Source organism: Musa acuminata, chromosome BXJ3-3, assembly GCF_036884655.1.
Source record: "Musa acuminata AAA Group cultivar baxijiao chromosome BXJ3-3, Cavendish_Baxijiao_AAA, whole genome shotgun sequence".
Lineage (NCBI taxonomy): Eukaryota > Viridiplantae > Streptophyta > Magnoliopsida > Zingiberales > Musaceae > Musa > Musa acuminata.
Window position 1 is genome coordinate 3,900,337 of NC_088351.1, and position 22,974 is coordinate 3,923,310.

General features: G+C 41.3%; 3 protein-coding genes across 7 annotated transcripts; 1 reads left to right on the forward strand and 2 right to left on the reverse strand.

Annotated features, from left to right (window-relative positions):
- The first annotated feature begins 3,573 nt into the window (after positions 1–3,573).
- Positions 3,574–15,674, forward strand: LOC103977436 (respiratory burst oxidase homolog protein E). 5 transcript variants are annotated; one of them, XR_001977289.2, is made up of 16 exons: positions 3,574–4,491; positions 4,604–4,763; positions 4,835–4,883; positions 4,985–5,098; positions 5,202–5,642; positions 6,346–6,729; positions 9,704–9,799; positions 10,563–10,678; positions 10,770–10,940; positions 11,029–11,188; positions 11,286–11,474; positions 11,591–11,719; positions 12,267–12,345; positions 12,522–12,643; positions 12,873–12,972; positions 15,386–15,674. XR_001977289.2 is itself a non-coding variant. In XM_065144522.1 (15 exons), exons 1-14 carry the CDS (start codon positions 3,843–3,845, stop codon positions 12,629–12,631), a joined length of 2,847 nt encoding a protein of 948 aa, XP_065000594.1. In that variant the 5' UTR covers positions 3,574–3,842; the 3' UTR covers positions 12,632–12,643; positions 12,873–12,983. The 5 variants fall into 5 exon arrangements, 3 of the variants coding, with proteins under 3 accessions (XP_065000594.1, XP_065000595.1, XP_018679226.2); XR_001977288.2 differs by having other exon boundaries at positions 12,915–12,972; positions 15,386–15,673; XM_065144522.1 differs by lacking the exon at positions 15,386–15,674 and having other exon boundaries at positions 12,873–12,983.
- Positions 15,675–16,645: 971 nt separating this feature from the next.
- Positions 16,646–17,721, reverse strand: LOC103977437 (uncharacterized). Its single transcript, XM_065143807.1, has 3 exons — positions 17,624–17,721; positions 17,558–17,564; positions 16,646–17,472 (listed from the first exon to the last, which is right to left on the reverse strand). The coding sequence occupies exons 1-3, from the start codon at positions 17,719–17,721 to the stop codon at positions 16,909–16,911; spliced, it is 669 nt and encodes a 222-aa protein (XP_064999879.1). The 3' UTR covers positions 16,646–16,908.
- On the reverse strand, positions 17,467–21,576 carry LOC103978031 (uncharacterized). Its single transcript, XM_009393735.3, has 3 exons — positions 20,840–21,576; positions 19,013–20,216; positions 17,467–18,376 (listed from the first exon to the last, which is right to left on the reverse strand). The coding sequence occupies exons 1-3, from the start codon at positions 21,446–21,448 to the stop codon at positions 18,315–18,317; spliced, it is 1,875 nt and encodes a 624-aa protein (XP_009392010.3). The 5' UTR covers positions 21,449–21,576; the 3' UTR covers positions 17,467–18,314.
- Between the last annotated feature and the right edge of the window lie 1,398 nt (positions 21,577–22,974).

Here is a 22,974-nt window from a genome sequence, read left to right on the forward strand (position 1 = left end):
CAAGCGTGAATCTTACTCATTTCAGTCTCTGGACTTGATTGGAGCGAGCATAGCAAGAATGCTTGTATCAGAACATTTGTATCAACCTGATGGCAGGCCAAGCACTTGATTACTTGTGAGATGAGACATTGATAGTGATAGATAAACTCAAATATACCCAAAACTAGAAAAAATCAAAATCTATAAAAGACATCAACTCATTGTAAGCATGTCCAACTTCAATAATCAAAATAAAATTTTATTTTTTGTAGAAGTTTAAGCTACACTATCACATCTTTGGAACTTGGTCAATGCGTTTATAAGCATTAATGGTGCAGTCGATACCAACCAGAGAAAACAACTTCTTAGGATTTGTTCACCAACACAGTCCTTAATCTGCACAGGATCTATTTGTATTCCTCTTTTTATTTCTATCTACACATCCCTGCTCATCCGGGTTGATGTCAACCCACTGATCCACAAAAATAGATTTGAGTCGATCGTCAAAGAAGACTTGAAACTAATAATCATGATACATTATTTCTCTAGCATCAAATAAAGAACATGAAATCTTTCTCATCAATTTAGGTGATGCGGAGGAAGCTCAAGGGCAAAGAGGTAGGTGAAGAAGTAGTTGAATTTTTGTTGGTTGTTCCCTTTTCAATTTCACATGCGATCATAAATTATAAAGATTTGAGATCTCAAGTAATCCTTGTGGCTTGTGATCTTTGTTTAATTAATGAAGTCACAAGAACAAAAAAAATTGCTTGTATAATATATCAACAAGTTGAAATTTGAACTGACAACATGAAAGGAATTAAACTAAACAAAAGTACGATACATTCCATGACATTTATATATTTTGATTTGGTTAGGTGATCAATATTTACATGGGAGGAAGCAGATGAAGCAACAACTTAATAATGCTCTGTCCTTGTCATGAAGTAAGTACTCTACATGGTTCAAAAACAGATAAAGCATTGGGGGATTCCACAGTCATTTAAGCATTGTTTTAGACCAAGAAATCAGTCTACCAAACTTGAAACTGACACCAATTAGCCTTAAAACTAGATTTAGGAGCCTATATGAAGAGTGTTGATGTAAATCACTAGAACCTAATATATTTTGGCCCTCCTCCTCACTTGAGTTTGGTGTATCTCAACCTAAACCGACTTGAACGCGAGAGAGAATATATGACCATTTCTCTTTACTTGAGCTCAGTCGATCTCAACTTAAACCAACTTGCACGTGAGAAGGAACGTCGTATGAGAATACTGTTTTTATGACTTGAATAATCCTAAACTCTTTTTGCATCATTTTTGAGAAAGGATATTAAGTACTTTTCGGCTGAAATGAGGTCTAACTGTAGAACAAGTCAGCCGTTAAGTGTCTCATAACGAAGGTGCCAACTCTCTTAGCTAATAAAGATGTTATGAGATGATTTTCAGATCAAACAAGAAAAATCTTTGGGTGGATTGAGGTTCAGTTTACTGTAGACTGTTCCATTCAAAACATAACAAGTCCAATATAAAGTGAACTTTTCATCCATCAAGTTGTGTTTTTCAAACCAAATCGATATGCCTTTGATGACAGATCTCTTCTTCGCCATGACACCAATTCAAGTGAATTAGGTTGGCGGTGCACCGGATTTTTAATTGTGTGGATAACAACACATTCTAAACGTGCATTTGGCTAAGTTACGACTCGTAGTACTTCAATCTTCTTTTAAAGATTACCGCAATGACGACGAATGGAAGAGTTGGAAGGTGATGTGGGCTCTATCAGTACTCCTCAAAGTGAAAATTTTTCTTTGGAAACTTCTATGTAAAGTACCCCCACATCTAAATGGACCTCTCACTTCCTTCAAAACTATAAACACATGTCCTGTTTGTCATTCAAGTCAAAATTCAATCAATCATAACTTTTTTCAAATATTTTTTTTGCTAAAAACTTTTGATATCTTGTCCAAGCTAAAACCTCACTAGTGTCTCAACTATTTTACGATTGGGCATGGCTTGATGAAGATGGAGATCTAAACCCTCACTCAACATCTTCTCTCCGTTCTTTAATTGCTAACTATCTTTTGGCTCTTGTGGAAGCACTGAAATGATTGATTGCCTCCTTCTTCGCAACCAATACCTTCAACCCTTCACAATCTGGATAAAAACACTTTCCCTAATTGATGACACCCATGCTCCACCCCGTGAGGGCAGTGACATTAATCTCCCTCTTGCTTCAATTCCTCCCCCTACCCAAACACCACAATATTGGTTTACTTTTACTTTGTGATGGTTCTTATTCTCCTCTCTTTCTCTCTTATTGTAGGAACGATATTGTCATAGCAGACTGTTGCACCTTGTCACCTACTTCTTCCCCACTGGCAGAGATATGGGCAGTCATAGAAGGTCTCAAGCTTGCCTATCATGAAATTATTTTCCATCTTCAGATCTTGTCAGACTCAAAACAACTTATGAACTTCCCACAGAACCCCAACAAAATCCCTTAGACACTCATCAACTCCACATCTTTATTCTAAGTCAAATTTCTTTAATTCAAAGCAGAAAAAAAACATGCATTTGGCATTCAATTCGCTTTCTTATCCACGCCATGATGCTATGTAAAGGGAAGCTAGAGAAGTAATAAACAATTTTATGCTCGTACAAGTAAACTTAATGCATGATTTGATATCTCAATCGGACTAGTTCAATTAGTCAAACCAACTGGTCAAACATGGGAAGAATGATACAAACTCACATGGATTACTCGATATTTCATCCTCATCAACCCCAAATCAAACGTTGCCCTAATTAATCGAAAGAACCACCCCGAACATAGACTGATTGCGATTGTTTGTTACGACATCACATCTAATAGCGACGAGCTTCTTTCCCCCTTCTTTTGTGTAGCAACTCGCGAAGCAATTGACAGTTCTACCCATTTCCTGCACGTGTCTCTAGAACTGTCTAGAAAGTTCAGTAGGACTTTATTTTTCAGTTTAGTTTCCTTTATGTGATAAAAGAAATGGGAACAAGAAATGGTGTGACTCAACCAACAATCGCTCACGAAGACGGCAACGCCAAAAACAAGGCGTCATGATATGGTTAATCCACACGGTTAATTTATTTCGCTTTTGAAGAGATGCGGGGGTAAATTAGTCAAAGACCAGGACCATCTCACGCACAGCTAAAACTTAGCTAGAGGCAAGTGATGAAGTACCGGAAATACCCTTCACCGCCTGTGTGATGAGAGCAAATTGATTCTTAGAGCCACGCGGGCACTGCTTGTTGCACGCTTCGTGGCGTCTGCTTTCCATCTCCCGCCCACCGGACGTTGACCCGTCTTTTACAAACTACCCCCCTCCCCAGCCATCTCCCTGTCACCTCACGTAGTTGCCTATTCACGAGCGTCAATCTTTTCGAAGGACGCGTGTGCCTGTCATCCACCGTCCATCCGCTGGATCCGCTTTGAGCTGCGTGCTCGCCTACCACGGACACAGACTGTCCTCGCCAAAAAGGAGCGAAGAGTCGGAGCTTCAAATGAGAAATCTCGCACAACTTTTACGTCTAAATCAGCCCCGCACAGCGGAGATATCGGATCGGTGATGGACGGTGGCGATGGATAGGGGTGTTTATTTCGTAGGCTCTTTTAGCTTTTTTTTTTTTCTTTGACGCAGATTTCTACAACGAATCCTAACAACTCTCTTTGCCTCGGAGCTCGTCGTCGCCAAAGCGTTGAATTGGTGGCGTCGTGTTCGTTTTAAGAAGGTGAGAAGAAGTGGAGGTAAACTTGACTAGAACAGGAAAGGTCTATAAAGAAAAAAAGAAGAAGAAAAGGGGATTGGGAGAGAGTGGCGCACCGCTGAGATGGTGAGGACGCCGTCGTCGGGCGGCGGGAGTTCCCGGAAGTCCGGCCATCGGCGGATCGCCGACATCCTTGCGGATGATGAGGACTCTAGCGACGAGTCCGTCTTCAACGGGTACGGCTACGGCTACGGCGGTGGGGGAGGCGGAATGCTGCCCATTTTCCTTAACGACCAGAGCGATCTGGTGGAGGTGATGCTGGAGCTCGACGAGGAGTCGATGGTTGTCCGGAGCGTCACCCCGACATCCGCCGCCGCCGCTGCCGCGGCGTCGGCGGGGAGGGATTCGTCGGGGAGCCTGAGCCAGAGCTCCTCGACGGCGTCGCGGATCCGGCGCAAGTTCGCGTGGCTCCGGTCGCCGACGTCGCGGCGGACGCTGGCCGACATGCTGGCGACGGACGACTCGTCGCCGGGCCCGCTCCAGCTCCCGGCCCCCACAGCTGCCGTGTCGTCGCGGGACGCCCGGCGGATCCGGGCGCGACTGGAGCGGACGCGGTCGGGTGCGCAGCGGGCACTGAAGGGGCTCCGCTTCATCAGCCGGACGACGACGGGGGCAGCGGACGCGGCGGAGCTGTGGCGGCGGGTGGAGGACCGCTTCGCCTTGCTCGCCAAGGACGGCCTCCTCTCCCGTGAGGACTTCGGCGAATGCATAGGTCACTCTCACTACACGCTTCTCTTATGTTCTTTTCGGATCGGGATCGGGTAACCTCCCAGTGATGCGGTCCAACCATCGTTGAGGATTTATTTCGATTTCATCTTCCCCAGGAATGGTGGACTCGAAGGAGTTCGCTGTGGGCATATTCGATGCCCTGTCAAGAAGGCGGCGCCAGAACTTGGAGAGAATTACCAAAGAAGAACTCTACGAATTCTGGCTCCAGATCTCTGATCAAAGCTTCGATGCCCGCCTTCAAATCTTCTTCGACATGTATGTATGCGCTTGATCAAAGCTGTACGATTTCTTTTCTTCATGCTCTAATTTGATTTTTGTTATGGTAGGGCGGATACCAATGTGGATGGGAGGATTACGAGAGAGGAAGTACAAGAGGTGAGCTCATCCTGGGCAGTCCAATTATCAGTGCTGTTATGGAGACTGTGAGGGCAAAGAAAGGGTAACTATCATTTGTTTCACTTTTTGTTGGGTAACAGCTAATAGGCCTGAGTGCTTCGGCAAACAAGCTGTCCATGCTGAAGGAGCAGGCGGACGAGTACGCGGCTCTCATCATGGAAGAGCTGGACCCCGAAAACCTCGGCTACATCGAGGTGAACAGGGGACACCCAATTCCTTCGTCTCCTTTCCACTTACGCGTCGATCGATGCATAGCCTTTCAACGCTGTTGCGCGTTCTCCTTTTTCTTTTGAACAGCTATGGCAACTGGAGGCGCTGCTGCTGCAGCGGGACACGTACATGAACTACAGCCGGCCGCTGAGCACGGCGAGCGCGGCGGGGTGGAGCCAGACCATCGCCGGCGGGCCGAAGCCCTCTCGGCGCCGCTGGTTCAGCCCTCGCCGCGCGGCAGCTAGGCTGCGGCTGGCAGCGCAAGAGAACTGGCAGCGGGCGTGGGTGGTGTCGCTGTGGCTGGCGGCCATGGCGGGCTTGTTCGCCTGGAAGTTCACGCAGTACCGGGAGCGGGACGCGTTCCAGGTGATGGGCTACTGCCTTCCCACCGCCAAGGGCGCGGCAGAGACGCTCAAACTCAACATGGCCCTCGTGCTGCTCCCCGTCTGCCGGAACACTCTCACCTGGCTCCGCTCCACACGGGCCCGGCTTTTCGTCCCCTTCGACGACAACATCACATTCCACAAGGTATGTGAATTCTAAATGATTGATTGGATATTCTATCGAAACAAATCGCAGTTACTGTGCCCTTCCCTCTCTACTTGTTCATCACGTTGTGGTTGAGCCGTCAGAGTCTCCGCACATCTTCCATCTTTTGTCATTTTAATTTTACGTGCCAAATGCATAGTTCGTACTCGCGCCTCTTCACGGTGGCCGGCAGTGCACGTTAAATGGATCTCATGCACTGTCCGTCCCCGACCTCCAGAACAAGGGCCTACCGCCTCCTCCTCTTTCCTCTGTCTTGATGATTCAGACTTGGGTCCTTCTCAATCCACAAGGTTCCACATTTCGCCTTATGACGTGGTGGCATCTCGCTTCCCTCGCCGGTCGTGTCAGCTGTGCTTGGTGGACACCCATGACCAACATCTCCAACCAGCGCAACACTTTTGTTCTCCTCCCAGAAGTGTATTGTACATGAATTTTTCTTCGAGTACATGGCCTTCCAAAAGTTAAATATGCCACCTTCGGGGTCTCACCAATCACTGAAATCCAACTGCCCAAATACCAAGGTGCTCCAAGACAAGTATTTTTAAGCTTTTATGCTACAGTATCCCACGTGGTATGCGCATTTGTATGTGTACGGGCTGCATGTTAAACCACAAACAAAAGCTTCTTGGGACTAATACTTTTATATGCCACGTAAATTAGATTTGTTGTTCTTATGGTACAGATGATTGCGACTGCCATAGTGATCGGGATCCTTCTACACGCCGGGAATCATCTGACGTGCGATTTCCCGCGGCTGATCAACTCGTCGCCGGCGCGCTACGAGTTGGTGGCCAGATACTTCGGACAGGAGAAACCCACGTACGGGAGCCTGGTGGCTGGGGTGGAAGGGGTGACGGGGATCGCCATGGTGGTGCTGATGACCATCTCCTTCACGCTGGCCACCCACCGGTTCAGGAAGAACGGCGCGAGGCTGCCCTTCCCGCTGAACCGGCTCAGCGGGTTCAACGCCTTCTGGTACTCCCACCACCTGCTCGCCGTCGTCTACGTGCTGCTGCTCGTCCATGGCTACTACATGTTCCTCGTCCAGGAGTGGTACCAGCGGACGGTATGTCCTTCCGACGACTCTTCTCGGTTACATTCTGCATCGATGACGTTACATTTCCATGCGTCGGAGGCGGAACCGGGCTTGGCGCGGCGTGGCATGCAACGGGTCGGGATGGGGACAGGTTTTTACGTCCCACGTCTCCGTCGTCGCTTCTTCGAAGCTCCGTCGCGTGTGCAACCGGTTGCCTACTTTCCGTCCCCGCACGGCATTAACGACCACGACCCGATATTTTCTCTTTTTAGGGCGACCACAAGGGACGCCATCCCTTCTCTCACTAAAACTGCGCGGGAGCCACTTGCCTTCCCCGCTTGACGGGGGTCAGGCGGGACCCAATGATGGGGATACCATTTCTTCCTCCAATAGGATGTCAGGTGGATGTTAGGCTAGGTTGCTCAGAGTCTCTTTTTGGATCGAGGTTGGCGTAAATACGCGTGACTGGGTTGAGACGAGAAATAGGTGAAACACAACCACTTCCACGTCCCTGACGTGTGTTAAATGCGTCAAAGTGACCCGTCCCCGTCGGTCACCCCGGACGAACATCAACACCGGACCCCCCCTTCCCCATGCTGTGCGTGATTTCCGGAGCTTAGAATACTCCCCGGTTACATGTAGACTTCTCCCATCTCAACCGTCAGTTTACTCCCGTGTATATCCGCCGTTCATCGGTACCACCCTCAAACGTACAGGTGAGCGTGGTTCAGATGGACGGTAGGGATTATAGTTAGAGGTCAAGATGTGACAACCGGAGGATTCCAAATTGTCGTCCTAATTTGAGTTTGAGGCCATGATTTAATTAACTAGATTAGCAAGGTCGGATTTAGGATCTTGACCTGTCTTGTCATGTCGACTATTCGACACTAAGACAATACTTTACAGCCCATCATGTCGAGATCGATGTTTCAACTGTCTCGTCTAGTATGGTTGATTATTTGCATTGTGGTGGGTGGTGATTGGAACCGCTGAGAGCAAGCTGATCATGCCATCCCGTTGATCGGATCACAGACATTATAAGTTAATTTATGCTTCATATAGACCGAGTTTGGACTTGAAATTTTGGGACCAGCAGAAGCATCTCCATCAGACACCTAAGAGTCTAGCTAGAGTATGGGCCAACACATCTGGATGTGAGACTTTGCCTAATAAAAAAGAAAAGATAAATATGTCTTGCTGGTAGGTTTGACTTAGGTGTTACATACGTTATTCTAGTGACTTGATCGTGAGGGTCACCGTGAGCATCCTTCATTCTCATGTCATGGTCTTTCAAACGTATTCTTGACGATAGAATATCTTGAGCATAAGTTGGAACAGTTGATGGAGGGAACTCGTATGTTAGTCACAATCTCACCGAGGCTTGGAATTTGGTGCAACAACTCACATGGAAAGAGCTATAGTTTTTTCTTAAATAGTCTGCTTGCATTGTTGGGTAGCAAGCACAGATGACGTGAGCATTAATTTGGAGCTATATTGGTAGCATTTGACCATTGACTTGGAACTCTCCAGAGGTCATGGTATCATGCCATCATTCACACAAGCAAAAAAGAATACTAATATCCTATTACACATCGTTCTAGTCTTAGTCTGTAAATTGCCAAGTTTAAGGTGTTTCCAGAAGTGTTTTTATTAAAAAAAAAAAACAACAAAAATAATAAAGAAAACAATTGCAGCCATAATGAAACTTGTTTGTATATTAGGTTTAAATGCTACATGCATCATCTTAGATGTATCTATATTACTTGTGATGCATATACCTGCCAGCATACAACAGAAAAGAAATTTCTAAAAGTTTTTCCATTGGTTCAGATGAAAGAGTGTTGAGAATTTCTGATTTAAAATGTTAGTTGCTATATCAATTCGTAGGGTAGTCCAAGGTCCTGTGTACATTGATTATCTGCGGAAATGGAATCTGACTTGGGGACGTGCTTAACTGCAAAGTATTTATGAGGATAGTTGTGAAATAATAATATTCAATCAGTTCCAATAGTTGTAGCTTTGCATGACTTGTAGTCTTTTGTATATTGCATGTTGCTCCCATTTCTTTCCTTCCATTGAAGGGTCAAGTAGAGGATGGTCTATTATTGTCGGCTAACATTTTTTTTATATTTTTTTTCTCTCTTGGGCTTCCATGCACCCCATACCCTACCACGATGTGGAGGTTGGCAACCAGAGATCAGGCTTTACTTAGGATTTCTTTTACATATTTATCATTCTAAATACTCAAAATACTTATCATCATGAATTTTCAAATTACATGTATGCCATTTAAAAAGAAAATCACACATGTCATCAAGCATGTGTTTGAAATATTCTTGTAAAGTGCTAATTAGTATTAGCTAATGTCCTAAATCAGATTTGATTGGGACCAAAACAAATACTCAGGCAATTCACTAAAACTAACAAGTTAATTATAATTTCATATGGAGATGACAAATACCAAGTTCTAAACTGGGTTTTAACTAAATCAACTATGCTTATTTCATATTGTAATCATGTTTAAAATAATATAGATAGAACCTAATAGGATGGCATATACATGGTCATACAGTAGTTTCTAATGGTATATATGTAAGAATGTGATAACAAATGTGGTATTTAAAAAAAACAAAATGATATTTTGGAAGTTATATGTGGTATATATTTAAAAGCACTTGTATGGACAAAATTATTGTGTTGAAACTTGATTTCATTGAACTAATGAGATTTCGATAGCAATAAAATCTCAATAATCCAAGTATTTTGAAAATTCTTACTGGATTTCAACTATGTACATTGTGATCAATTTTAGAGACTGTTAGGTTAGTGACAATACAAGCATAATCTATTTATCCTATACATAAAGAAACAAACTTTAGATAAAGATGTCTCATTTCTAGTGTACTTGTTGAACTAATGTGCTAGAAAGGTACTTGATCTGATGTACCAGCAAGGTATATTGATCTGATCATCTGTTGTGCTAATTATGTGGTCATCTGGACAGACATGGATGTACATCTCTGTTCCATTGCTGCTCTATGTGGGCGAGCGGAATCTGAGGGCTTTCCGTTCCAAGGCTTACTCTGTCAAGATCTTAAAGGTACAAGCTTTCTTCATCTCTGGACCATTCAGTTTGTTCGATACTTCAAGGAAACTAAGTTCATACCACAGTTCGTACATGGTCATAAGGTGTTTCAATTTTCTGAACTTATTCCCCATGCTGAATTGTTTTACCAACTTCACAAGTTATTCCAAATTGAACTTTATTCAGACAGGAGAAATTAAGAAACAATTTAGCAAGTTGTCCTCTCCTGCTTCTCATTTGATGGCTTCACATGCAATTGTCAGTAAGAAATTCTTAAGAGTACTCTTAAGAATTGCCCTTTCTCATTACATGGTCCATGTTATGCATGATAATTGCCCTTTCTGTAAGCCTTAATTATTAGCTGCTTGAATGCAATGTATCATCGAATGATTCATCAGCGTACATGAAGTGTAATCAATGGAACAAAAACAAATTGCATGTAACAGAGTTACCATGCCACTGTGCAAACCCTTGAATAGGTGTCAGAAGCTGGCTTATGATTTGCCTAGATATGAAACTTAGATGGTTTAGCAAACGTATTGTTACTGGAAAATCAAACTCATCGACCCAATTACTGTTATGTTTAACAAACATATTGCTTTAGATGTTTCTCCTTAAAATTCAACAATTTAAGGATTACAGCACATTGATTTGTTATAGTTGAAAATCGTAATGGTTAGAATATTTAGGTAACAGGGTATTAATGTCTCTACATATTTGATTTGTACCCTCGAAAGCAGAATTGCTTAGGTATAAAGCTTGACTTGATGATGTGTAGGTCGCATTACTACCTGGTGGTGTGCTGACTGTGACCATGTCCAAGCCACATGGATTTCGCTATAGAAGTGGACAATATATATTTTTGCAGTGCCCTACTATCTCCCCATTTGAATGGTTCATCACAAAACTCTTGTTGCTATCTCCATCGTTATTATGAACATATTCCACATAGTAAGCTCAACCATTACGCTTTTCATTTTAACAGGCATCCTTTCTCCATTACGTCAGCTCCTGGTGATGAGTACCTCAGTGTCCACATTAGAACCAGTGGTGACTGGACCCAGGAGCTTAAGCGCATATTTATAGAGAGTTACTTCTCACCACACTCAATGGGGAGAGCTTCACTTAATGAATCAGGTTCTTCGGAGCAGACAAGGTAAATTTATTTACATAATCGAGCAAATTACAGAAACGGCTATTCAGAAGAAAAGAAACTCAATAGTCAAAATTCAATTCCTGTGCAGGCAACCTAGATTGTTTGTAGATGGACCCTATGGTGCTCCAGCACAAGACTTTCGGAATTATGATGTTCTTCTGCTGGTCGGGCTTGGTATAGGAGCAACACCTTTCATCAGCATTCTCAGAGACCTACTCAACAACATTAAGTTAGCAGATGAACTGATGGTAAAGCGACAACCTATATGCTTGCTTCGCTGCATATACGCTGATTATTGGAATCTGTATCTCATTCGAGGTTTTGTGTATCTCTGAACCTTGTTAGGATTTGGCAATGGAAACCAGCAGGTCTGAAGTTAGCAGTCACAGCTTCAGCTTTTCCACATCCAGCAGCAGCATCAAGAAGCGAACATATAGAACTAGCAGCGCTCATTTCTACTGGGTTACAAGAGAGGCCGGATCCTTTGAATGGTTCAAAGGAGTAATGAATGATGTGGCTGAAATGGACAAGAAGGTTCTTCATTCTGCCCTATTGTTTTCTTTATTTGTATGCAAACAGTTTATTTGTTATCACATGTGAAAAAGGAAGACAGTTAACAGACTAATGGAAGTTTATTTTTATTGGAACAGGGCATTATAGAGATGCATAATTATTTGACGAGTGTTTACGAGGAGCGTGATGCAAGGACTACTCTCCTCACAATGGTGCAGGCTCTGAGTCATGCCAAGCATGGTGTTGACATTGTATCAGGCACCCGGGTAAGAATCTATCCAGCAAACCTTCATCAAAGCATTTTATGGAATAAGTTGATATGCTTTCTGACAAACAATCACATACTTCTGTTGTTGTTATTATATAGATGAACAATGAATATCCTTGGTTGATCAAGGAATTATACTAAAATTATATTGATACTTTTTATATTTTAGGAATCTATTTGTTCTGAAGTCCCACAGTCTGATCTCCACTCTGGTTACAACTATAAGTTGTGATTTAAATCTCTCTCTGAAAGAAAGTTACTTCTAACGAAAGATTTGTTAAAATAAATCAGAAATTGATGTTAGTTAAAATAGGAAAGTTTCAATAGTTGAATTGATGGAATTAGGAAATCGGTTGAGTAAATTAAATATACAATGAAATGAATGTCCAAGAAGCATAAAACTTTTATTTTCTTTTTCTATCAAGCAGAGCACAAGAAGCGTTTTTCAACTGAACCTATCTGTTTATAAGTGTTTTAGTGTCAAGAGCTGCAACCATTTCTGTTGTCAAACTCCATTAAAATGATTGAGACTATTAAATTGGCAGGTGAGAACTCACTTTGCAAGACCAAATTGGAAAGAAGTATTTACCAAGTTAGCTTCCGAGCATCCTGGTGCAACAGTAGGTAAGAACTTCACATGAACTTTCTACCTGATGCCATGATTTGCAACTTTGTTTCTGCTATTTAAGTAGCAACTTCATCAATAATCTTCCTGCTCAGCATTTTTCTGCCTCTACTGGCATTGAACAAGCATCAACAACAATCTTATTGGGATTTACAGAGTCCACTGGTTCACGCAGGTGTATTCTACTGTGGGACACCAACTCTAGCAAAAGAGCTGAGGAAACTGTCGCTGGAGACGAGCCACAAGACTTCGACTCGATTCCATTTCCACAAGGAGTACTTCTAATCAATGGATACGGTACAGCAAGACAATTAAAATTTTGATCAAAAGTTCATAGAAGCAAATAACAAGTCCCTTATAAATGTATATAACCTGCATAATCTATGAAGGCAAAATAGTTACAAAGCACACCGTGAGAAAGATGAGATGCAACCTTTCTCAGTCATTATCATTATTCATAATCACACGTGTACAACCCATATACATGTTAATTAGCATAAATTATACTCTTTTTTTTTCCTTTCAGTAACTTTGCTGACTGTTTTGAATGAGACATTAACATACTCAGGCAAAGAACTTCCTCCAGTTTCGATCAAGGGCAATGCGAAGTTTGAATTCACCTAAAGGTAATCAAAAATTGCTCATTCATGCCTGTTAGTTGACAGTAATTAGTGCTATTGAGAATATGTGAAACAACTTTGACCTACACACAGACAGGACTTGTTGGTTTGATGTAGAGAAGCTCATCATTCAGCAAACATTTGTTGTGGTTAGAAACATTTGTTGGTTATAGACAAAGGACATAACTAGGTCCTTAAGAAGGGGTTTCCATTACTTTGCATACATGCTTTCTCCATGATGGAGCAAAGCTGGCTTCATTAGAGATCCAAAACAATCTTTCTTTGTAGTGACAGTGTCTTCAAGATCACTTAAAACAGAGCACACCTGAAGTCCCAGATTCACAAACTTGAAGCCTGCAATAAACACTTCCCACCCACAACTTCCCTTCTGAGATCTGAGCAGTGCTTCGGCTAGAAATCAGAGTTTAGGTTCCAAAGGGAAAAACAAACATATCCAAACTAGAACAGAAGAGTTTGGCAGAATGTCTTCCAAAAAACAGTTGATAGGTGGTATTGTGTGGCTGCTGTTGGCCTGACCAACATGTTGGTAGGACAGTGACAAGCAATCAACACTTGTTTCTTTCTGCAAGGCTGGAGAGTTTATGACTGTAGACACTACTAGTAAATTAACTTATACAACTTTTGTCTATGATACTTGGAACTACTGTTCCAAATTAAGATGATCAAACGAACAAGTACTTCATGGATCAAGAAGAGACTGTAACACATGACCCTTCGTTGCTTTATTCTCTTTTTTTATGGTTACTTGCTGATGGAGAAAGTACTGCGTTCCTCACGGTTCATTGAATCTGTAGAAAAATTAATACAGATTCTGTGAGACATCTGGGTGGATGTAGCACTAATCAGCACCTTAGGGCAGTACCATAATAAAAGTTCATCAAGGACAGCCTGTTGCCATGGCTTGTCCAATTATGAGCAGCTCTTGCTTTGTTAATATCATATGATCCATTGCCCATGCTGCTATTCCTTCTAAGATAATTTCAAATGAGAGGTGCTCTTATCCAACCTTATAGAATCATATTATATATAAGTCCACTATAAACTTTTAAATATATAGAGTTAATAGTAAGAGAACACCGTGAAATATAATTTAAAAGAAATTTCAATAATTCTGTTTCAAATTTTATATTTTCATGATATTTTTAGCCACAGAGGACTGTAGGTGAAAGTTTTATATTTTTTATTTAAAATTTTCTATATGAATTTATCCTAATTTAATCAGAAACATAAACATAACCCACAGAAATGTTATAATTAAAATTTTATAAATGAAAAATTAGTTAAATTTTGGATCAAATTATGGACAATAAAGTTTGGCATCAAAGTGTGAAATATCACCATGACAGCAAATATTAAAAGTCCAAAGATTTCATGTAGAAAAATCATGTGGCCTTTGGAAGTGTTTATGTGTTGCCAGAAAATAAAAACTCAATGCTGAAGATGATGGTCCTGCTACTTCTCAGTGTCACGCAAATACTTTCTCATGCAACACATGGCCATTTATTTACTTTGTATGATGGATCTACTCATCTACATGTAGATTCAAGTGAGCTAACTTTTTATTCTACAAGTGCATGGTCCCAGAATCTCTGCATTAGTTTCTTGAGCAAAGAAAGCTCTGCATTAACTACTGCCATGTCAATTCTCATGCTTCCCTTATTTTCAATGGCAAAGGTACTGAAGAGGGACCATTTGTTATTTCAAAGTGGCATTCTTAAAAAGATAATAATAATAATTTTTATTTGATAGTTGCTCCTTTATTTGTCTTAATTGTTAGCTCTTTCTCAAAGTTGTTTTCCTGAGTGCAGATTAGATTATTGTGGTACCTCTCTCTTGATAGGTCATGAAAACTTTATTTAGTAGGAAGGTGATCTTGTAGATTGCAGCAAACAGAGACTTGGAACCTAATAAACCAAGCATTCATATATGATTTTGCTGATATTTATGCTACTTTTTCTTTTTTAAAATAATGGAGAGGTGTACACCCATAAGAAGAATTATTTGAACCAACCGTCAATAGACAACTTGAACAAGGATTCTGATACATAATATCTTGAAGATGAAGAGGAAAATCAATCAGTAGGTCAAAGGTTAATTTTCATTTTTTTTACTCCTTGGGTTTAATTGTGTTCTTTGGATGTTTAATGTCAGTTTGAGATGGTATGGAATTATTAGCAAGTAGATATAAACTTAGCTAAGTCTCAGATGAGGTGATCCTAGAAACAATTTCCTAAATTCCAACTCTTCTTGCCTTTGACCTGCAGTATTGGATACTATATATTTGATTGGAGATGATTCACTGGGGCTATTAAATTCAGATCAGGAGAAATAAAAAAAGTCAAAATGATGCAAAAACAAGAATCTGCATTCAATGATTGCCTTCTCTCTTTTCTCACAGGTTGACAATGGATGGAAAGAGAAACAAGGGTTTGGTGGCCTATCATCAAGAGAGTGGGTGGATTAAGAAAATAAAGCTTGATAGGTTGGACCTTAGATAATATTCTGATTTAGCTAATGGACATTTACAAATGGCCTTATAATTGCTGCAGTGACCAAAGCCAAGATTGGGTCGGTGCAAGCTTATCTTGATGCCTGTAAACCCCAACACTAATGATATTTAATTTGTGTACAAGGTCTTAACAACATATAACATATCTTTCTCTTTTGATGTCACAGAGATGATTGATTCTATGACATCTGTTGTGTATACAGTATACTTATCATTTGCCTCTGTAGCCATTTCTAGGGCCAACCCCAGCTTTACTTCACCTCTATATTTTGAGCAATATCACCATGGGAGTGTCATGAACATTAATCAGTGTGCTTTGTGTTGTGTTAAGAACTGGATGATAACTTGTGTTCTTCATCTAGGGAATGTAAATTTGTGGTAACCTTCCCAGGAATGTTTTCATGTTCCATTAGGATTTTAAAAACCATCCTAATATCTCTATTTATTCATGCCTTAGCATTTGTTCTTATTGTCTCCCTTATAAGAACAAACGAGGGAGGTTGGGAAGGAGTAAACTAGTCATAGAAGCATATTTGAAAGTCAAAAAAATTAAATTTTAGTTATATAATATACTTGATAGTTTTTCACCTTTGTAGAGGTAACGGTTGATAGATTTTTCATTTCATTATTTAATAGTGATCTCTATAATAGTTTTTTTTTTTTTTGCACTTAAATCTAATCTAACCAACATATATATATGATTATCCAACCACCAAATCCAAATCATCGGACAATTCATAGATGAAATCCTTATAATGTGACTAAAAATAATATCGGATGATCATCAATAAGATCATTGATAAAGATATTTTATCTGAGAGGAATATAGAATCAATGACTCATAAGTTTATTAGATCATCGCACTAATGACAAAATCTAACTTATTAGATTGACGTTAGAATGAGAGTTCTAAACCCTTGGTTCCTTTTCGAAAAAGAGCATCGATAATAATATTTAATTTTATTATCTAAAATAGATAATTTCATCACAGGAGTCTTTGGTACTAATGATAACAAAATATGACTTATGAATATCACCATTAGTCTTTCTCTCCGCAACACTTAATAAGGGACATGATATAAAAATTATTTCTTTTCACAAACCAAACGATTCCTTGTTCAATTCATTCATAAATATTTTAATGTTCGATTATGATAACCTTGTTTAGGTCAATTATTTATTGAACCATCAAATAATTATTAACAAGGGAGACACCGCGTGCCAATTTTCAGGAGGGTATACTGATGCCCTCATCAAATTCTCCGAACCGAAGTCCCAACATCACCCTCCGATCCACGGATCGAATGGTCCTTCGCTGGCTTCTATTCACAAGGAAAAGGAGAAAGGATAAGGGCAAATGTGTCCTTTCACATATGAAAGACACGCATTTACACTTCACACGTTGCTGTTTCCTAGAATGGCTTCTGCCGCGGTCGTCGCCTCGTCGTCAAGCCGCCGTCCCACAACCTCACCACGCTTCCGTTAAGCGCCGTCATGTCCTGGTAACGGTACCATCCCAAGTCATCCGGCCGCCGCCGCTGCCGTGCCATCAACCAATCCAACTGCCTGCCTCCATCCCACAGCGCCGTCGCCCGGCAGCCGACGCCGGGAACGCCGTCTTCTTCGCCCTCCTCGCTTTCGTCGTCGTCCTCCACCACGCCGCAGCCGTCGCGGGAGGCGCCGTGGTAGTACGCCGTGAACGGTGCCTTGGCCGCGTTCGTTTCCTTCACGTGGCATCCGGACGGCTGCGAGATCGGTCGGAATTCCTTCCGATCGGTCGCCGCCGAGGCCTGCGGGTCGGCCCGCTCGGCAGGGAGAGCGGGAACGTTAAGTGGAGGACGCGGAGGGGAGGCGTCGGATCTGGATCCGACGGTCCTGATGCCCCAGATGCCGAGCGCCGCGGCGAGGACTGCGGCCCACGCCCAGACCGAGCCAGCGGCGTAGCTGGGGAGGGAGTAGAGTCGCAGCGCCACCGCCTAGAGCGGCACTTCGAGAAGGTCCATTTCCGGAACAACACCAGGGCAGGGGGCGAGCGCGTACTCCGGGAAGAAACCTTCTGACCTGAGAACTGCGAACAGTCGAGCGGGATATATAGAAGGAGACGAAATCTGGGCCGTTGAACCTCACCGATGTGATGCGGAGACGCTGGGAACCGATGCCCTCTGCACGACCGCGTCTCCACACTCGACACGTGGAATCCTGGTGGGTTCCAAAGTGGGTCCCATGGAGCAGTTGGGGTGGAGGATTGGGTGCGAAGGTAACTCTAATCTATCCACGTCAAGCGCGGGGGCGCCTCCACCAAGACAGGCAACATCCTCTCTCCAAGCACAATGCCATCACTGATTCCCCGTGACCCACTATGCATGGCGGGTCCACGCTGTGAAAGCGCTGCATCCTGCCTAGTGGGGAACAGCCGATCCGCACTCGTGTGCCCTTTAGTCTACGGCGTGGATGAAGGTCAAAATAACCGTTGACTAAATCCCAGCAAACGTCAGTCAACATTTCGCAGCAATGGTCAAAATAAAAGCATCATCGATAAGCTCCAGACGTCTCCAACGATGGCGCCTGAACTCCCTCCCCAGCTCGGACTCGAGAGCAGCTGAGGCTTGAGCACGAATCAATGAAGGCAACAAGGTAGGCTGAAGGGCTTTGACGAAGTGATGCAGTTGTGTTCTCGACACAGGATTCTGATAGATTACGTTCTGACACTTTCTTCAGCAAAAAACGAATTAATAAATTCTAATTTACACTCTGACAACACATCATGCACTGTAGCATACAATAGAATCGCCACATTTCAAGACCTTTGTTCTGTGAGCTAAGCTTTTACTTCGGCTCCTCTGCTGTTGAAACGTGGAAAAGAAACGAGAGAACGTGGTGCTGCAAAAAGAGAAGAACATACAGTGAGTCACATTAACAAATCCATGTAATGACAAACAAAAAAGATGACTTGTGAGCTGCAAATTATAACATCACAAAATCTAACTACAAGCTTAAATTTGTGCGGTTGGGTTAAAGATTGAACGACGAAAAGGAAATATATTACTTTTTGCTAAATTTTTCTCTCAAAAATAAACTAAAGCTAAAATTTTAGGTTCTAATAAGGCAACAGGGCATCAAAAATGATAGTAGAAGAACACAGTACAATCAAGCAATCACACAAAAAAAAAGGGGAAAGAAAAAGGTCTAACAAGAGCATGCAGAATGTGCAGGTACATTGAAATCAAGGACCATACTTTGTGTATGTGTGTGTGTGTGTGTGTGTGTGTTTACAGATAGATGAATCCTTAATCTTCAGTTCTAATTTTTTCTTTATACTTAATCATCTTTTTAGAGATGTAAGAGTTGTTGCACCAACATCATTGAAAATGAATTAGTTCAGGCAGATATGATTCAAAAACACTAATCCACACTAGTGATATGTTAATCCAAGGATTTTTCGCTCATCGGGCAATTCTTCCAGAACAAGAGTTGCATGAAGAGAAAGCTAAAGACGGTAAAGAGCAAAAGGAGCACCTTGTTCATGGAAGATCCTTCCCTCATGCAACACAACACTAGCAGACTGCCTTCCCATTTTGGAACCATCTTCTGTATCATCACCACCTTCGGATGCTGTTGAGGTGGATATCGAATCGTTCAGTCTCTTCTCAGCATTTTTGCTTTTGCTGCCAAATCTTAACAATTTCTTGAACACTTTTTTGATGTCCTTCAATGGTTGATCAGATTCATTAGTAGCAAAGACAAGTCTTTCGACACTGCCCCATTTCTTTCTTACTCGAGCAGCATCAGCTTCCGGCATCAGGTTAAGGTGGTGAGTGTTCCTGGTGTCTGAATTGCCTCTAGGAGAATCCACAGAGCCATCAATATCAGATGCCTCATATACAGAAGAGATGGAAGGATGAATATGTAAGTCCCTTTCTCCTGGCACCTCATCCACATTCGAACAAGACTCATCAAAATTTGGAGTAAAAGCTGATGAACCATCATCTTGAGCCACATATTCATGATCACTAGAACTTCCTAATTCATTTGTTCTTCCGAATTCTTCATCAGTGTTTCTGACCATATCTGCTGAATATTCTTGCTGATTCACCAACTTTTCATCATCCTCTCCATTACTTTGGCTCTCAGGAATCTTGGAAGCTCTTGATTTAGCAATGGAAGCACCAGCACCAGGACCTATGCCACCACCTCTCCTGAGGAATGTCTTAGGCTCGCCACTAATTTGGATCTCTTTAGAGGCAGTGTTTTGATTTTTCTCCCTTGGAAAGCTTGATAGAGCAAGACTAGAACTATCAGAACTTCGTGGTATGAGTTCTTTCAGTTCACCAAAACTAACAGAGCTGTTTCTCGTGTGATGAATCCTTGGCTGTCTTTCTTCCTTGTAACTGTCTATACCTGCAGCAGTGCTCTTGCTTCGATCAAATGTCCTCCAGTCTGAATGAGTGGGTACATTTCCAAGTCGCGCCAGAGGCTTCATGTTTTCCTTCCTCAGGTCAGGTGACTCGCGAGTCATTTGTGCTGAAGGATATACAGACTGGATCCTTTGCTTTGTGAAAGTAGAGTGGGCAGTTCTTGAAGATCTAGGAACAAGTCCTGTCAAATTTCGAGATGTCGAGGAAGATATACTTTTGCTAGATAAAATCTTCCTTGTGCCAACTGTTCCAAGGGATTTGTGTTGGCCATATTGAGCCTGTTCATCAAGATACTCCATATCATGCTGCAATGATAAAAGGAAGCAAGTCATTACGAACTTTTTTATTTCAATGAAACAATTGTAGTCTTTCATCCATATGAAAGGATGGTAGAACGAATACATCGAGATTGATGAAGATGTAACCACCAAGTACATGACAAATTTTAGTCTCATAAATAATAAAGCTTTATTCAGTCAGTCTCCTATTACAAGCGGGAAAGAAGTTTCTTATTAGTTTAAGATTCTAAGTTGAAAAGAAACAAGTTTGTCATTACACTACAACACAACCACAAGTTGAAGTGATCCTCCTATCTATCGAATTATTATCAAGAACAAGAGATTACTAATGTCATCAGGCTACAGACAGTTGGATGGTCAGTATCAAAATGTTACATATTCCATCAATTTTCATGCATCAACTAAATTCTTGAATCCAAAGTTTTAGCCCTATGCAAACAAGAACATGGAAGATATAATGTATAAACCATTTAGTTCTGTGAAAATTTTCAGCAAGCCATTTCTATTGGTTAATCAAAAGTTTATATCTGTTGATGATAGAATAACTATGTGAATTTGTAGCAAGGTAAACGCAAGAGGTATAAATTGCAAAGAACGAGATAATCGATCATATTTGCTGTCAGAAGTACCTGCTCTCTGAATTCTATTGCAGAACGAACACTGAAAGACCTCTGCTTTCGCAAGAAGTGATGGCCCAGAAGAACTGAATCCTTTCTGTCAGCAGAATCCCCGAATCGGACATTTATCTCAGCCGATAGTTTCTCTAAGCCATCCTCCATCTCCATCATCACCTCTTTCTTCCGCACCCATTTCGCTGATCCCCGCTCTCGCCTCAGCTTCGCGTCCCGCATCTGCAAGTATTGCTCGTAAAGCCTTCCCTTTGAACTCCCTGACAGACTCTGTTTCATATTGTACTGCAAATTATCCACCATATTCAACAGCAAATCACCATCGAACTCTACCAAACCACTCGTAGGCTCTCCCAAAGACTCCATCGGCATTTCGTCGAAGACCTCGTCCGCGCTATCTACCCGGGCGTCCCCAAGTCGGACTCCCCCTACGGAGCTCATCCGACAGCCGGAAGACCCAGGCCGACGAGCGGCGAACAGACTCTCCAACTCATCGGCCCTGGTCCGCAGCTCATGCATCACCTCTTGGTTACTCCTCTGCGGCCCCGAAGATTGGTACCCTCCCGTCGGGACTTGGTTCATGGAGAAGGTCCGGCGGTGAGACCTCATGGAACAGCGACCGCGGTCACCGCGGCTTCTCTGATAATTGGGCGCGACTGGTCTGGAACCCTCGCCGGAATAAAGGCCCGCCAACGCTTGATTCGATCTACTCGGCGGGGCAGTCTGCGGTACCAAGAATGAGCGTTCATATGCCGTCTTGGCGAGCTTATGAACATCGTCGGAAGACGGCAGGTAGTTGAATGACCGTTTCGGGCTCGGGTCTTGACGTAGATTTGGTCGTCCACGTTGGAGCCGCCTCCGTGGACCTGATCGCTCTATTTCTCCTGCATCTTGCAATGCGCTTCAGCAACCGCCACGTTGCAAGAATATATATATATATATATATATATATATATATATATATATATATATATATATATATATATATATATATATATGTGATGCTTATTGTCAAATATGTGAGATTGTCAAGGAATATTACATGTATGTATCAAGAGTTTTTATAAGCTAAAAATATTGCATATATCTTTGTTGCTGTTTATTATTTTTTGTCAAAAATAATACAGCATATATCAGTAAAAGATTTCTTGTTGGGACCTCACTAGAAGGTCAAATATCAAAAATCATTGCATAAGTGTAAGATATTTTTTAGAAAATTTGATAAAGTAATTAAAATTTAAAAAATGGCACATTATTCATGACATGAATAATTATTAAAAATAAAAAAATTCTAAAATAGAAAAACACGGACATGTGTCTATTTGGATCCAATTCAAAAGTATCCTAAAATAAATATTTTTGGATTATATTTAAAAATAGTATATCATATATTAGTAAAAAAAAATTTGATGGTCAAATTTTTACCAAGTATTTGGGATTTAATTAGAAGGTCAAATGTTAAAAAATTTGCATGAGTACATGATATTTTTAAGAAAAATTAAAAATTAGAAAATGATACATTATGCAAGACCTGAATAATTCTGAAAAATATCAAAGCAATTCCTAAAATAGAAAAACATTGACATATATCCATCTAGATCTAATTCAAAGCTATCCTGAAACTTTTATGGTGTTTTCACAAATCTTAATATATGATAAACTATTTTTATATTTTGGCTAAAAATAATATATTGCATATTAGTAAATTTTTTCTGATAGCCAAATTTTTACTAGGTGTTTAGGACATGATTAGAAGGTTAAATATCAAAAAACATTACATGAGTGCATGATATTTTTGAGAAAAAATAAATTAAAAATATTTAAAATTACAAAATGATACATTGTGCAGGGCCTAAATAATTTTAAAAATTAACAATAAAATAAAATAAATAAACACTAGCATATGTCTATTCAAATCCTATTAAAAGATATTCTAAAATTTTTAAGACATTTTGATAGTCTTGCTATGCGATATATTGTTTTTGTTAGGATCGGAGCGGCACTAAGAGGGGGGGGGGGGGTGAATTAGTGCAGCGGATTAAAACTTCGATTTTAATCAAAATCTTTCGTACGTTAAGAACGAAACTTGAGAAATTTAACTTGAAGGCGTATTCTTAAAGTTGCGCAGCAAAAGT